This window comes from Ailuropoda melanoleuca, chromosome 2 (assembly GCF_002007445.2).
Source record: "Ailuropoda melanoleuca isolate Jingjing chromosome 2, ASM200744v2, whole genome shotgun sequence".
Classification (NCBI taxonomy): domain Eukaryota; kingdom Metazoa; phylum Chordata; class Mammalia; order Carnivora; family Ursidae; genus Ailuropoda; species Ailuropoda melanoleuca.
Genome location: NC_048219.1, coordinates 62,110,103 through 62,125,962, shown reverse-complemented (window position 1 = coordinate 62,125,962; position 15,860 = coordinate 62,110,103). Strand labels below are relative to the sequence as shown.

The 15,860-nt window shown below is 34.7% G+C and overlaps 1 protein-coding gene across 1 annotated transcript in view; it reads right to left on the bottom strand.

Annotated features, from left to right (window-relative positions):
- Nucleotides 1-1,929: 1,929 nt before the first annotated feature.
- EPHX4 (epoxide hydrolase 4) overlaps nucleotides 1,930-15,860 on the bottom strand; it is a 32,131-nt gene continuing 18,200 nt past the window's right edge. Inside the window, exons 5-7 of the mRNA XM_002926194.4 lie at nucleotides 15,077-15,180; nucleotides 11,314-11,462; nucleotides 1,930-2,578 (exon numbers count right to left, since the gene is read on the bottom strand). Coding sequence (XP_002926240.1) covers nucleotides 2,347-2,578; nucleotides 11,314-11,462; nucleotides 15,077-15,180 — 485 coding nt within the window. The 3' untranslated portion in view covers nucleotides 1,930-2,346. The remainder of the gene's footprint in view (nucleotides 2,579-11,313; nucleotides 11,463-15,076; nucleotides 15,181-15,860) is intronic.

Below are 15,860 nucleotides of genomic sequence, written 5' to 3'. Positions count from 1 at the left end.
CATGAGCCTTTATTTTATATCTGTTACGAGCGCTCTTCCACATGCATAGCAAATTAGAATACATCCATTATCATGGGCTGGAATTAGCCATGGCACATTTGATTCATATTTTTTTTTGAAGATTTTATTTATTTATTTGACAGAGAGACAGCCAGCCAGATAGGGAACACAAGCAGGTGGAGTGGGAGAGGAAGAAGCAGGCTTCCAGCGTAGGAGCCTGATGTGGGGCTCGATATCATAATGCCGGGATCACGCCCTGAGCCAAAGGCAGACGCTTAACGACTGCGCTACCCAGGCGCCCCTGATTCATATTCTTAACATGAGTCCACATGAACCAGTCAGCATTCCAAACTGATATAAGTAACAACAACAAACCTTAAAATCTCCTTAGTCAGTAACAGGTTTTCAGTAAAATAAGGATTATTTCACTGGGTCAACATAAACAGTCAAAGTCCTATTTCTCCCTTTGTTGCTGCCCTTCAGAAATGATCAAGAGGAAGCATAATCAAAGTTGCTGTGAACTAGGCTCTCTTCTATACCTTTTAACATTTGTAACTCTGACAATGCTAATTTGCTAATTACTGATTTAAATTCCTTTCCCCATAATTAAAAGTCAAATTGTAGGTTTCTGAGAAATGTTTCTATTTATTGGAGCACACCAGAACAGTGTAGATACAGACCCTGTTATCTTACTGGAAAGATTAGGGGCTTTATAACCAGACGAATCTAGGTCAGGTTCTGGTTCTAACAATTATACTGTGGGCATTGGCCAACCTTGTTTTGACATCTATAAACTGGTAATACTCTCTACCTTGCAATGTTATTATGAGGCACAAGCACAATGTATATAGAAAGTTGGTTTTTTATTAGTAAATAAAAGTTGCTTAGGATACAATGATGAGAATTCTTAGGGACATTCCACTTCCTTCTGCCACTATCAGAACTACACTTAGTTTTTTTCACCAACTTAGTCTTATTTGGGAACACAGTTGTAGCCTCTAAGGAGCCACGATTTGGCAATGTTACTTATCTCCCATGCTAAATGGGACCAACCCAAGAGAATGAGTAGGATTCCCTTGAGCTTGTATCATTCTCTATTCTGTAAGTCTTCTCACTCTTATTTGTAATGTTCATTACTACTCTTGAATCCTTGTTTAATTTAACTGCATTCTGTGTATACTTCTTTATTTTTAAATATTTTTAAAATTTATTTGAGAGAGACAGAGAGACAGAGATAGTGAGAGAGAGAACGAGTGGGGAGGAGGGGGGAAAAGCAGGCTGCCTGCTGAACAGGGAGCCCGATGCAAGGCTTGATCCCAGGCCCCTGGGATCATGACCTGAGCCAAAGGCAGACGCTGAACTGACAGTGAAACTCAGGCGTCCCATATTCCAAAACTTTCCATGGAAATTTCCATATTACCACATCCTCTTTCATTTATATTTCCCCCATAGTACCTAGCAGTGTGTCAGATATGTTATTTATTTATTAAGTAAATATGTGAGAGCCTACAATGGAGCCCTTATTCTAGATGCTGGATATACGTCAGTTAATAAAACAGTAAAAAATCTATGCCTTGTGGGACTTAGATTCTAGTGCACATAGGAAGTATAGAATTCACTTTGGGTTGCATTAATGGGGCAAAAGGATATTTTGATCTTTTGTCTAAATCTCTCACCAATTTAGCTGGAAATTAAGATGAGTAATTTGATGGATGTGCTTTCCTACTTTGCAATATTTAATACACACACACACACACACACACACACACATATATATATACATGAGAATCTCTACATTATCTCTTGTTAATCTTTCCAGGATAAGTAGTATTTATAGCCTGTTTCAAGAATGCATATTTTTCTAATTGTATTTGCCTTCAAACTCATAAATATATTATAAATCCGAGAGATTTGACAATAGAATTTTTTAATGGTTGAAAAATAGTAAAAAGAAGTTTTGAACAATAAAATGAAAATTTATACCATTGCAGGTTTGCCTTTTTAAACATGGCGCAGCTAATCTTTAATATACATTTGTAAAAGGCACCAGATGTTAACAGGGTAAAGAATGCAAGAAATCAAAACGAGCCACTTTCCCCAACTTCCTTTTTGTACCAATGTACACATTTTAAGGCAGATGCTTTTCTATGCAAAATTCAACAGAAGAAAATCAACATCATGTTACAAGTCACACATTCTCAGATTTTTTTCAATATCATTTGTCAGGATATTTATGATAAAGCATATTAAAACAACTTTTTCCTAATGAAGCTTAAAGAGGATGAACAATTATTAAAAATTATTTAGAGATTTCATTACAGATCCCTCATAGAAGATATAGAAAAGTCAATCCTTTTTTCTTGTTTCTTCTTTCAGAAATGTCCATATCAGTTTGTTCACTATGTCAGGTTGTTCTTGCTGAAGCCAATGACTGACTTCTGACAAAATAGTTAGCCTGAAATAATTTTTAACATAAATCTTTGTGACTTCAGCCATCTCAACCTCCATAAATGCATCTTTCTCTCCCCACAGCAGTAGTGTTGGAATCGTCACCATGTGATGTTTGAGAGGCAGGCAGCTATAGAAACAAAACAAGCGGACTTAAGACGCATTGTAAAAGTTAAAATAACGTTTTTCCATAATGTTCCTTTAAGCCATTCATTCTCAAAGGAGGCGATATCACCACCAATGGGGTGAAAACTGATTCTTGGGAGAATGAAAAAAACTACTTTTTTATGTATAAATCATGGCTGTACACACAGTACATAAACAGATATTAAAATTTCATAGAGTTGGGGGGCAATTAGGAAAAAAATGTCTAAAAATGCTCCTTAAGGAGGTGATGATGAAAAATGGTTGAGAAACACTGCATTAGGCAATCAATCTATATAATAAAAAATTTAAAAGGCTATTTAAGAGAGTGCTCAATAAAATTTTTAATTAGATTAGTCTAGCAAAATTTATAATGAAAGTTATAAATTAAATATGAAATTCATCACTGTTAGGAATAATTTGCTTTAAAAGGATACCAGAATTTCTGAATGATGTGATGAAAGAGAGTTTTAAATGGTGTACTTTAAATAATTTTAAATAGTTTGTTACATAACATAGCATTTTATGTGAAATTGGAACTGAAAATTCAGAAAATACATACAGACTGAACTTTGCCATTAAATGACACTATATTTATTTTGAAAGATTATTTTTAAAACAATGTTTTATTGTGTATTTTCTTAAATAAAGTATAAAGAATAAAACCATACATAATTCCATCATTAAAAGATAACCTTTTGGCCACTTTCTATGCATATGGTTGAAACCATACTATAAAGTGCAATAAATATACACAATTTATATATAGCATCCATACTCAAATTTCATGTTGAATTATAAGTTGAGAATTTTCTCATTTCATAATGTTTTTCAAAAGTAATTGTAAAAGATAGTATTTTATGGTATAATCACCCATAAATGACTGTTCTCCTATACCTGAATATAGATTATATCATCAGTTAAAACAAGGGGATGTTGTAAGTGATGCTATAATGAGCGTTTTGTGCCTGAATCTTTTTTTGGCATTTCAGATCATTTCTTTCTAAGGCTAGAGCCTTAGAAGTGGAATTCCTGAGCTAAAGAATATAAATATTTTTTAAAGCTTTTGACAACTACTTGTACACTATTTTTCAGAAAGGTGGGATGGTATTAATTAATTTTGACTAAGCATGGGAATGAACACATCACTAGGCACTCTCCAGCACTGACTTCCATGTTTGTTAGCTATCAAAAATTAGGACTCGTGGCTACTTAGGATTGATAGGACGCTGCTAAAATGTGCAGGATATCCCATATGTCCACTAAGGACTTAACTTTTGACTCCCGTACAATTGGCCCTCATTTGGTTATAATGCTCCTAAAAATTAAGTTGTTTGTGAATGGGTAAACTGATAGAAAAATAAACTCTACACTTAATTCTGAGACATGGATTGCTATACAAACTTGCAAGTCACTCAAATTCTAGAGCTCACAAAATATTCAAAAGTAAAACATTTTCCAACAGTTATCTGCATATATAACAATATGTGAGCATGTAATAATTGAATCAGTAAGGTAAGAGGAGTTTTAAAAGACAATTAGTCGAAAAACAAAGAAAAATATAAATTCTTCACTCATTTGTGGAATTTAAAAAACAAAACAGATGAAGAAAGAAAAAAAGGGACAAACAAAAAACCCCCCAGACTCTTAACTACAGAGAACAAACTGGTAGTTGCCGGAAGAGAAGTGCATCAGGGAACGGGTGAAATAGGTGATGGGGATTAAGGTACACTTGTGATGAGCACTGAGTAATGTATAACCACCTAGGCCTGTTTGTGTGGATGTGTATTGTGTTTTTGTGAATGTGTTTTAAATTAATAATTCACTTTCTTTAATGGCTATGTCTATTCAGGTTTTCTAATTCTTCATGTGTATTGTGTTTTTGTGAATGTGTTTTAAATTAATAATTCACTTTCTTTAATGGCTATGTCTATTCAGGTTTTCTAATTCTTCATGAGTCAGTTTTGGTTGCTACATTTTTTTTTTTTTTTTTTTTTTTTTTTTAAGAGTTTATTTATTTATTTGACAGAGAGAGAGACAGCCAGGGAGAGAGGGAACACAAGGAGGGGGAGTGGGAGAGGAAGAAGCAGGCTCTCAGCAGAGGAGCCCGATGCTGGACTCAATCCCAGGACCCCGGGATCACGCCTGCATGGAAGGCAGACATTCAACTGACTGAGCCACCTAGGCGTCGCCACCAAAAAAAATTTTTTAAATTACTCATGGATCAAAAAAAATCATAATGGAAATCAGTAAAAACTTAGAAAAAATAATAATATCAAAACATGTGGCATACAGTTAAAACCATACTTAGGAAGAAATATATTCATAGTTTTCCATGCTTATACTAGAAAAGAAGATAGACAAAAAGATTAGTGAGCTAAGAGTCCAATTTGAGGAGGTGGAAAAAACAACATGTAAACAAAAATAAACTGGAAGGAAAATAATTTAAATTATATAAAAAGCAGAAATTAATGCAATCAAAAGCAAAGACAGAATGGAGAGAATCAAAAAAACCAAAAGCAGATTCTTTGAAGATTATTAATATGGACAAAATTTTGCCAAGATTGGTTTTTTAAAAAGCGTGAATAAACAATATTAAGAAGCAGAAAATATAATATAGTCACTGGGTGGCTCAGTCGTTAAGCGTCTGCCTTCGGCTCAGGGCGTGATCCCGGCATTATGGGATCGAGCCCCGCATCAGGCTCCTCCACTGGGAGCCTGCTTCTTCCTCTCCCACTCCCCTTGCTTGTGTTCCCTTTCTCGCTGGCTCTCTCTCTGTCAAATAAATAAATAAAATCTTTAAAAAAAAAAAAAAAAGAAGAAAATAGGGGCGCTTGGGTGGCTCAGATGGGTAAGTGTCTGTCTTTGGCTCGGGTCATGATCCCAGGGTCCTGGGATTGAGCCCTGCATCTGGCTGCTTCTTTGAGCCTGCTTCTCCCTCTGCCTCTACTGCTCCCACTGCTTGTGCTGTCTCGCTCTCTCTGTTAAGTAAATAAATTTTTTAAAATTTTTTGAAAAGCAGAAAATAGATATAAGTATAAACATAACAGATATTAAAATATAGAATTTAGGTTAACAAATGTGAGAACTTTGACGAAATGGGCAGTTTTTAAGAAAAATATAGCAACCAGGGGCGCCTGGGTGGCGCAGTCGTTAAGCGTCTGCCTTTGGCTCAGGGCATGATCCCAGGGTTCTGGGATCGAGCCCCACGTTGGGCTCCTCTGCTGAGAGCCTGCTTCTCCCTCTGCCTGCTGAGAGCCTGCTTCTCCCTCTGCCTGCTGCTCCCCCTGTTCGTGCTCTCTCTCTCTCGTGCTCTCTCTCTCTGATAAATAAATTTTTAAAAACCTTTTAAAATTTTTTTCTTTTTTTATGTAGGCTCCATGCCCAGCATTGAGCCCAATGTGGGGCCTGAACTCATGACCCTGAGCACAAGCTGAGCTAAAATCAAGAGTTGAATGCTTAACTGACTGAGCTACCCCAGGCATCCATGAATAATTTTTTTAAAGATTTTATTTAAATTCCAGTTAGTTAACATAAAGTGTAATACTTGTTTCAGTTGTACAATGTAGTGATTGAACACTTTCATACAACAGCCGGTGCTCATCAGGATAAGAGCACTCCTTAATCCCCATCACTTATTTAACCCATCTCCCCACCCATCTCCCATCTGGTAACCATCAGTTTGTTCTCTATAGTTAAGAGTCTGTTTCTTGGTTTGTTTTCCTCTCTTTTTTCCCCCTTGCTCATTTGTTTTGTTTCTTAAATTCCACATGAGTGAAATCGTATGGTATTTGTCTTTCTCTGACTGACTTATTTCTCTTAGTATAATACTCTCTAGTTCCATCCATGTCATTGCAAATGGCAAGAGTCTGTTCTTTTTTATGGCTGAGTAATATTCCATGGTATCTGTATACCACGTCTTCTTTATCCATTCATTTGTTGATGAACACTTGGGCTGTTTCCATAATTTGGCTATTGTTGATAATGCTACTATAAAAAAATGCACGTATCCCTTTGAATCAGTATTTTTTATTTCTTTAGGTAAATACCTAGTAGTGCAATTGCTGGATCATAGCCATGAGTAATTTAAAAGTTTTTAAAATTTCTGAATATATGAAGTTTTCCAAAAGTTTGTTGTTATTGTTAATTTCTAACTGCATTGTGTTCAGAGAACACAATCTATATGATATTAATCCTTTGGTATTGGTTAGGATTTGCTCTGTAGTCCAGTGTGTAATCAATCTTTGTAAACATTTCTATGTTCTTAAAAATATTGTGCATTTTCTAATTATTGGATGCAGGATTCTAGAATTGTTAATCAGATCAAAGATGTTAATTGGGTTGTTCAAATCTTCCATATCTTTATTAATTTTTTTCCTGCTTACTGATCAGCGTTTGAGAGTTAAAATCTCTAGTAGTAATTGTGGATTTGTCATCTTTCCTTGTAAGTATCAGTTTTTGCTTTATTATTTGGTTTGTTATAGGTTTAGACTTGTTTATCTTTTCGCAGGTTAGATCCTATAGTGCATCCAATTCCTAGCTCATTTTAGTTCCTTGGATCCAAATTTTTGAGAGTCCTTGAATGAGGCTATAGTCCCAAGGAATCTTAGGGTGATAAATGAGAGTGACATTATATCTGTGTATAATGTACCATACTTTATTTGAAGTCATTATATATTGCAAAGCCATTTTTAATTATGTACTTGACCTTAACTACTCTAATGCAAAGAACCATCAGAAGAGGTCAGTTGAGCTTCCAGAAGGTTTGATGTGACCTTGACCCAGCTAGATTTAACCTATATCAATCTAGTTTAAAACTGTCTTTCACCTTTAAATAAAATTGTAAGTTTTGACCTTCACAGGCCTGCTTTTTTTCACTCTTTCTCTCTCCATGCTAATTAGTAGGATTCTAGAGCTTACTCTTGGGAATGCAGGTCCTCCTAAAGAACAATTGTTAGTAAAAGAGCCACAGAAAGATCAGAATATTTTCCCTCTTTCCTTATAGTTACTTGCTTTGTATCACAAAGCTAACTTTGATAAAGGGATAAATCAAGAACAGTAAAAAACTATTATTTTTATCTCCTGCTAAAAATTTAGACTTGTATGAAAATGTCATTCTATTTTCTCTTAGAACTCTCTTTATAAATGTTCTTTGTAAAAAACAAACAAATGACAAAACATGGACTTAACAATGTTGCTATATCCTATGAGATATAACCTGTAGCCTCTGCAATGTTGTTCTGCCTTTCTAATCATTGCCTTGCTTGATAAATGGGTACCTACCAATGCCTTTTAAATTAACATCTCTGTTTTGCCAAAGATTTTTACATTTATATTTGTAAATGTTGTTGTTAGTCAAAAAAGAAGGTTTGGGTTTACCTCTTCACGCTTCATTCACATAATCTCAGGACTCCCTTTGGATTCCCTATTCAAAGAGCTTGAGAGATTGTTTTATTTAAAATAACACCCACTACAGGGGCACCTGCCTGGCTCAGTTGACAGAGCATGCAACTCTTGATCTTGGGGTTGTAAATTCAAACTCCATTTTGGGTGTAGAGATTACCTAAAAATAAAATCTTTAAATAAAATAAAATAAAATAAAATACATGGTATAATATTTTTCCATCCTCCTACTTTCAACACTTCTGTGTCCTTATACTTTAATTGTGACTCAATCCAATCTCATATTTAGTTTTTTAACTGGCAAGTATAATACATTCATATTTATTGTGCTTACTGACATATTTAAATTGTTTTTGACGTCTTATTTTGTGATTTCTATTTACTTTACTTTGCTTCCTTTTTCTCCTTTCCTGCCTTCTTTTGCATTGATAGTTTTCTTGTCACCCTCTACTGGTTTGAAAATAATACATTCTATTTCTATTTTATTTTACTAGAAAAAAATTCTTAGCATGTATATATATGTGTGTATGTGTGTATCTAATTCTACCATCTATCTATATAATTTCTAATTTTATCCTCTATGTCAAATATAACCTGTCTTTTATATTTCCACTTCTTTATGTCTCTAAGCTAGATTCTAGGTAATTTTTTTAGAGCTATCTTCCAATTCATAATTCTCTTTAGCATGTCTGATCTGCTATTTAACTCATTTATGGAATTTTCGATTTCAATTACCGTATTTTTCTTTTCGAGAAGTTCTTTTGTTCTTTTCAGCTCTTTCCAGCCTGTCTTGATATTTTCTTATTCCTTCTCATATTTTTTTATTCTTTCATATATTTAATGATTTAAACATACTTTATAACCTGTTAGTTCTAGTATTTGAAATATGTAAGAGTTCTGCTGCAATTGTTTCCTGACTCATTAATGGTGGATTCGTATTCTTCATAATTTGGATTATGAATTCATCTTCAGAGGACTTTCTCTGTGGAACTATTGTAAGTCTGAATTGAAATGTATCCTCCAGAGAAATTCTGCCTTTGTTTCTGCCAGGCTGGCTAGGAAGTGTTACCAGCCTAGGATGATATTGAAATATAATGTTTTCCCTGATAATTCTAGTGTTATGGAGGTAGCAAAAATTCAAGCCCCTAAACCCTTTTCAAAGCAGGCTGTGGGTTGCTAATTCTTAAGGGAAATCTTTTTCTCCTATCTAGAGTCCAAATGCGAACAGACAAATCTCCATATCTTGTCTTTCATTCTATACTTTCTCCCTAGACAATATCTTCTGAACAGAAGACTCATTTGTCTCTGTCAGTGACACCAAGATTTTACATATGTTCATCACAGATTCTCTCCTTTGAATTTCAAACCCTTCTATTTACCTAATTGAATATATAAGGTACCACCTCAAATCTAACTAGTTTAAGATCAATAAAGTTTATGACCTTTCCCTCAAAATCAGTTCTCTTTTAGTGTTTTCTATCTCAGTGAATGGCATGCCTATCCATATAGGTCTTCAAGGCAGGAATTCAGGAACCGTCCTTGACATCCCTCTTTTTCTCATCCCTTCCTCCCCCCTCCCCCACCTAACCCATCATCAAACCCTGTCACTTTTCCTCTTAAATATCTCTTAAATCTACCATTCTCTCCACCTCCACTGCCTTCAGACTATTTCAGGCTACCATCATTTTAGCCTGGATCACTGCAGTTTCCTTACATTGAATGAATTTATCCAAATACAGATTGGATTGTTTCTCTTTTCTGCTTGAAACACTCATTTACTAGCTTCACATTCATAGCTCCTAAGTACTTAATATGGTCTATATGGCTCTGCATGACCAGCCACTGCTTACTCTTGGACCCATTCTCATTTCATTGTCTTCTATGTGCTAGCCTTCATTGTATTACTTAAAACCACAATTCTCTATCTTCCCACACAGCTTTGGTACATGCTGCTTCCTTTTTCTGGAATGCCAATCCCTCCATCCCCAACTTTATCTAATCAATATGTAACTCATCCTTCATTTCTCTATTCAAACATTATTTGTTCAGTTCTTATCCCTTTCTCTCAATGTCTTTGTTTATTTATAACCATATATTCATTGCTGTGGTTATATGCTTGAGGTCCATTTTCCCCACTTGGCTAGGGAGATCAGGGACCTTTGTCTAGTTTTGCTTATTACTATATCTTGAGTGCTGGCATAGACTAGAACATAGAAAGTGCTTAATAAATATTTCTTGAATGAATAATGATCATTAAAAATATGATTACAAATATACATCTATTCACTATAATCCGAAGGTAAAGAAGAAGTGGATAGAGTTATAGATAAAATAAGTGACAACTACACAGGGGATCCATTATACTATTTTCTCTACTTCTCCATGTTTAAACTTTCCTTAAGAAAAGATTATGGAACGTACAAAATCAGAACACTTCATTTGAGTCTTTGGATAAATAGTGAACTTAATCTTAAAAATAAAATATTAGCTATTGTTGAGAACTCTGTTATAAACATCAGGGTGCATGTATGCCTTTGAATTTGTATTTTTGTACCCTTTGGGTAAATACCTAGTAGTGCAATTGCTGGATCCTAGTGTAGTTCTGTTTTTAACTTTCTGAGGAACCTCCATACTGGTTTCCACAGTGGCTGCTCCAGTTTGCATTCCCACCAGCAGCATAAGAGGGTTCCCCTTTCTCTGCAACCTTGCCAACATCTGTTGTTTCCTCTTGTTCTCAATTTCCAAATTATGGAAGGAGCCCAAATGTCCATTGGTTCATGAATGGATAAAGAAGATGTGGTGTACACACTACATATATATGTATACACACACACACACACACAGGAATATTAGCCATAAAAAATATCGAAATCTTGCCATTTGTAATGACATGGATGGAGCTAGAGAGTATTATGCTAAGCGAAATAAGTCAGAGAAAGACAAAAACCATATGATTTCACTCATATGTGGAATTTAAGAAACAAAACAAAGGAATGCGGGGGGGGGGGCAGGGAATAAGAAAGGCAAACCAAGAAACAGACCCTTAAGTATAGAGAACAAACTGAGGGTTACTAGAGGGGAGGTGTGTGTGTGTGGGGAGGGAATGGGTTAAACAGGTGACGGGTATTAAGGAAGGCACTTGTGTTGAACACCGGGTATCACATGTAAGTGATGAATCACTAAATTCTATGCCTGGAACTAATATTGCACTGTAGGTTAACTAGCTGAAATTTAAATAAAACTTGGAAAAAATAAAAATAAAATATTGGCTCTTCAGGGAATGAATATTTTATTTAACTAAAAAGAAATCATACTGACCTGAAGATATTTCGGTAATGGTTAATTGGGCCGCTTAATGCTCCAGGCTGGGAGAAGACATAAATATAAGCTTCAAGATCTTCTGTTGTTAATCGACATCCTTTTCTTCCAATGCCGGTGCTGTGGCTGGTAAACAGATGTTTCAAAGCCTAATTTAAGTGAAAAGAAAATGATTAAAACATTTTAGTTACCTAACCATAAATTAAACCTTTGGCTTTTGAAAGAGGATAATGGTCAGTGTCAGTGACAACTCCCCCTTTCTGCTTTAGCCAGGTAGAAGACCTCATTGCTTACAAACACATTAGACACATTTTTGCTTTCCTGGCTTGACTTTTGATATTTGTCCCTTTGAATCCCCCATGCACACTTCACCCTTAGGAAAAGCAACCTGTCTTCCTTGGTGCCCATTCACATTCTACAAGGCTAAGCTCAGATACTATCACCACCCTAAAGTCCTCCCTAATAGTCTAACTAACAGTAGTTGATCTGTTTACTGACAACCAATCTTCCCCTCCTCCCCCCCCCCGCCCACAATTGTTCGAACTTTTTTGACCATGATCCAGAGTAACAAACACATTTTATATCATGATCCAGTTCATACTCCTACACATACATTTCTGAAACAAAAGTTTGAAGAAATATCCCTTACTCTTATTGTAGTGTGTGATTTCATGACTCACTAATGGGCCCCCACCCACAGTGTGAAAAACACTGCTCCATACCAGCATTTCTCAAAGCATAGATCTAAATCACCTGCATCAGAATCATTGGAATTCTTGATAAAATGCAAATCCCGCGGCACCTGGGTGGCTCAAGGTGAAGTGTCAGTCTCTTGATTTCAGCTCAAGTCATGACCTCAGGGTCCTGGGATGTGCTTCATGTTTGGCTCCATGCTCAGTGTGGAGTCTGCTAAAGGATTTTTCTCCCTCTGCCCCTCACCCTGCTCACCCTCTCTCTAACATAAATGAATCAATCTTTAAAAAATAAGATAAAATGCAGATCCCTTAACCCCAAAACACACCTGCAAAACTATGAAATGATTTATGCAGAAGGTGATTAATTGAAACATTATTTGTAATAGCAAAAGACTGGAAATAAAAAATGTCCATCAGTGGGGGGTGGGGTCAAATAAACTATGGTATAGCCACAGACTGGTGTATTATGTGTTCTGAATACTCCAAGAGAGTTGGAGATGATTACATGCTATAGAGTGGCTGATCCCAGAACATATTTTTAAGTAGGGGGAAAAAAAGAAAAGGTGGAAAATAGTGCTTATAGTATATTATTTTTTATGTAAGAAGAAATAGACAAATACATACACATATGCTTATATTTTTTAAAAAGAAACAATAAAATGAAGCAAAAACTAACCAAAATGGTTTCCTTATGGAGAGGGAGGAAATAGGATGGAGATAGAGAAACAGGAAATAGAGACCTAAGCGAGACCTCTCTGTACCTTGGATTAGAGTTTTGACTAAAACCACATAAATGTTTTTTATAAAATATAAAATGTTTTTATAAAATAAAAACATATAAAATATGTTTTTTATAAAATATTTTATAAAATAAAATTTGCATATAAAATATGAAAGTTAAGCAAAACTTTGTAGTCTTAATTTTGCTTTGGAAATATGAATAAGAACTCAAGATTTTTTTTCACTCTAAAAAATATGTATGTAAAAATTCTGTCCAATGGAAAGATCTAGAAGCAATAAAAACCCAGTAACAATGATCACCTTGACACCCAGACTGTGGTTTCTAAATACAATTTCCTACTAATAGAAGCTTTAGTTCCTTCAATAAATGACTGATTCCAGATCTGCAGCAGGAAATAAAAGATGAACCCAGGACCTTAAGGAAGCAAGCTATTACTGACTGAAGATTTATGTCAAAAGACACAGGAGCCAACCTGAAGGAGTTTCCACTTGCCTAATATGAGACAATCTGAGCATCAAAAAGAACAACTGTAATTGATTGATACACGTCAAATATATTTCTAAACTCATGAGCTCATAATAATATGGGAAAAAAGGAAACTTCATTGGTTATCATTGGAGATTTCCAGGGCACCAAGTCATTACTCTGGAAGTTGTTTATAAAGGTAAAGAATGAGCGTTTATCCTGCCCTTCTTATGTGAATTGTATTTCAGAACAACCAATAGTAGATGTGGACAATTCCAGTTAATAAAAGGAAGAATTACAGTTAATAAAAGCAGGAAAAAATGATAGAATTAGGAATCACCATTTTGCGAATCCTAATGAAATAATGGACTCAGGCAGTAATGATCAAGGTATGCTAAAATTATTTGGTGAAGGGTTCTTAGGAAATTTAGATAGGCTGACAACTTGTGAGCCTACTGGTCAGTGTTAGTGTTACTGAAACTGTGAGAACTAGACTTTACATGCTTCCCTGATGTGATGCATTAGGAAATATACAACATCATCTACCAGTATTCTTGTCAAATTAAAAATCAACCTAACCAAGCCTCTAGATTAGTAGCATCCATGAAGTAGGAGAAACAAGGGTTAGCAGAGCAAGTTAAATAACACCATGATGAAGTAGTTAGCCAAATCCAAAATGTGGATCACTCCTCGGGGCAAATGACCAAATTTCTTCAATTAAAAAAATTGGTGTTAAGAAAAAGAAGAAGAAGGAAATGTTATAGATAGAAAAAACCATAACAATCAAATACAATGTGTGGACCTTGTTTGGTTCCTGATCCAAACAAATAAAGTGTGCAAAGACAGGTAAGGAATCTTGAATGGAAATTCAATGGAATGGAAATTTGAATATTAAATGATAGTAGGGAGTAATTACTCATTTCGTTAGGTTTGATAATGGTATTGGAGTTATGTTTAAAAAAGAAGTCCTTATCTGTCAGAGATATATGCAGAAGTATTTCCAAGTAAAATAATATTCTTTCTCAAAGTCTCCCTAAATATCTAACACCATGTTAGATATACAAGAAGCATTCGATAAACTTTCAAGAAATAGATACAACACATGATTCCTGGTCATCCATGTACATGGTACACCAATTCCCGCATGCTTACTTTGTTTCAGGGTTTTGTTTACACCCAAAGTCCTTCACTTCTGTTACGTCAAACTCTCTCATCTGGCATTCATATTCCCTTGTCTCCCCATGGAATGTTCTCTGAAAAGAGGTATGCCTGTAGGGGCACAGGCTCTTACAAAAAATTGAATAATAACCAGGCACTCAAGTATACAGAGACTATAAAAATAAGTAAGCCTATAGATGAGGTCTTAGAAGCATTTATTAAATTTTAGCATTTGCTTATTTTTCTTTCTGAAGGATTGACTTTAAAATGTTTTTCATTAATATTAATACACTATTTGCTTGACTTACCTTTCTTTTCTTACCTAGGAGGAAATGCCTAACAGTGGACAGCATATCACAATAATCAATAAATGATTATTTTAAACAAATCAAGTAACATAAGCAAGACCAGTTCCTTGTTTTCTTTTTCTTTCTTTCTTTCTTTCTTTCTTTCTTTCTTTCTTTCTTTCTTTCTTTCTTTCTTTCTTTTTCTGTAGTGCATCTGTCTATCTTTATTTTATTTTTAACTTCCTAATTTTGTCATCCTCTTGGGCTCCAGTTTTTCAATTTTATTCTTGGGGTATAAATGACATATAACATTATATTAGTTTCAGGTATACAACATAATGATACAATATTTGTATACATTGCAAAATGATCACCACAATAAATCTAGTTAACATTCATCACCATATCTGACTTACCTTGAAATCATTTATTGAGAACATAAATTCTGGGAACCATGGTATTTGGAAGAAGTAATAATGGCTGGATTTGAACAGCTGGGCAGGGTGTCGTAAAATATATTCTGAAATTAAAATGTCATGTTAGACCTTATCCAAGGGTTATAAATTACTTACTATTGAAAGAACTTTGTTTTAAAGCAATTTGACCTTTGAGATGAAGAAAGAATCCACAAGTAAGCCTTCTGTATATTTCTCTTTGGAACAATTTCTATGTTCTTATATTTTATTATGGATATTTAAAATATTTAGAAAATTTATAACATTTTAAATAAAAATAAAATTTCATTTTATGAAGTCTTGACTCTGAAAGGAACAGGAAACCCAAACAACTCTGCCTTTTCTCCAAGGTTATTATCAGTGGCCTCACACTTTTCCTAGGGATATATGGGAAGATAATTTTCTGTTGTTTAAAAGACTTTCTTTACAGGCAGATTTGAATATCTTATTCATTTGGCCTCAACAGAAACTAAAGTGTTTCCTATAAGTTCATTCATGTATCTAGAAAATTCATTCATTCAAGGAATATTTGAATATCTACTGTGTGGGAGGGGATTTAGCAGTCAACAAGACAGAAGAGGTTCCCATTAATAAGGAACTTACACAATAAATAATCAATACTTTAAAAGATCATTTTAGATAGCAATAATAGCATAAAGAAAATTAAAACAAGGTAATCTGAGTGAGAGTGATGACTGGGTGATGTGAAGGGACTATTACCTAGCAGAGGTGATCCGAATAGGCT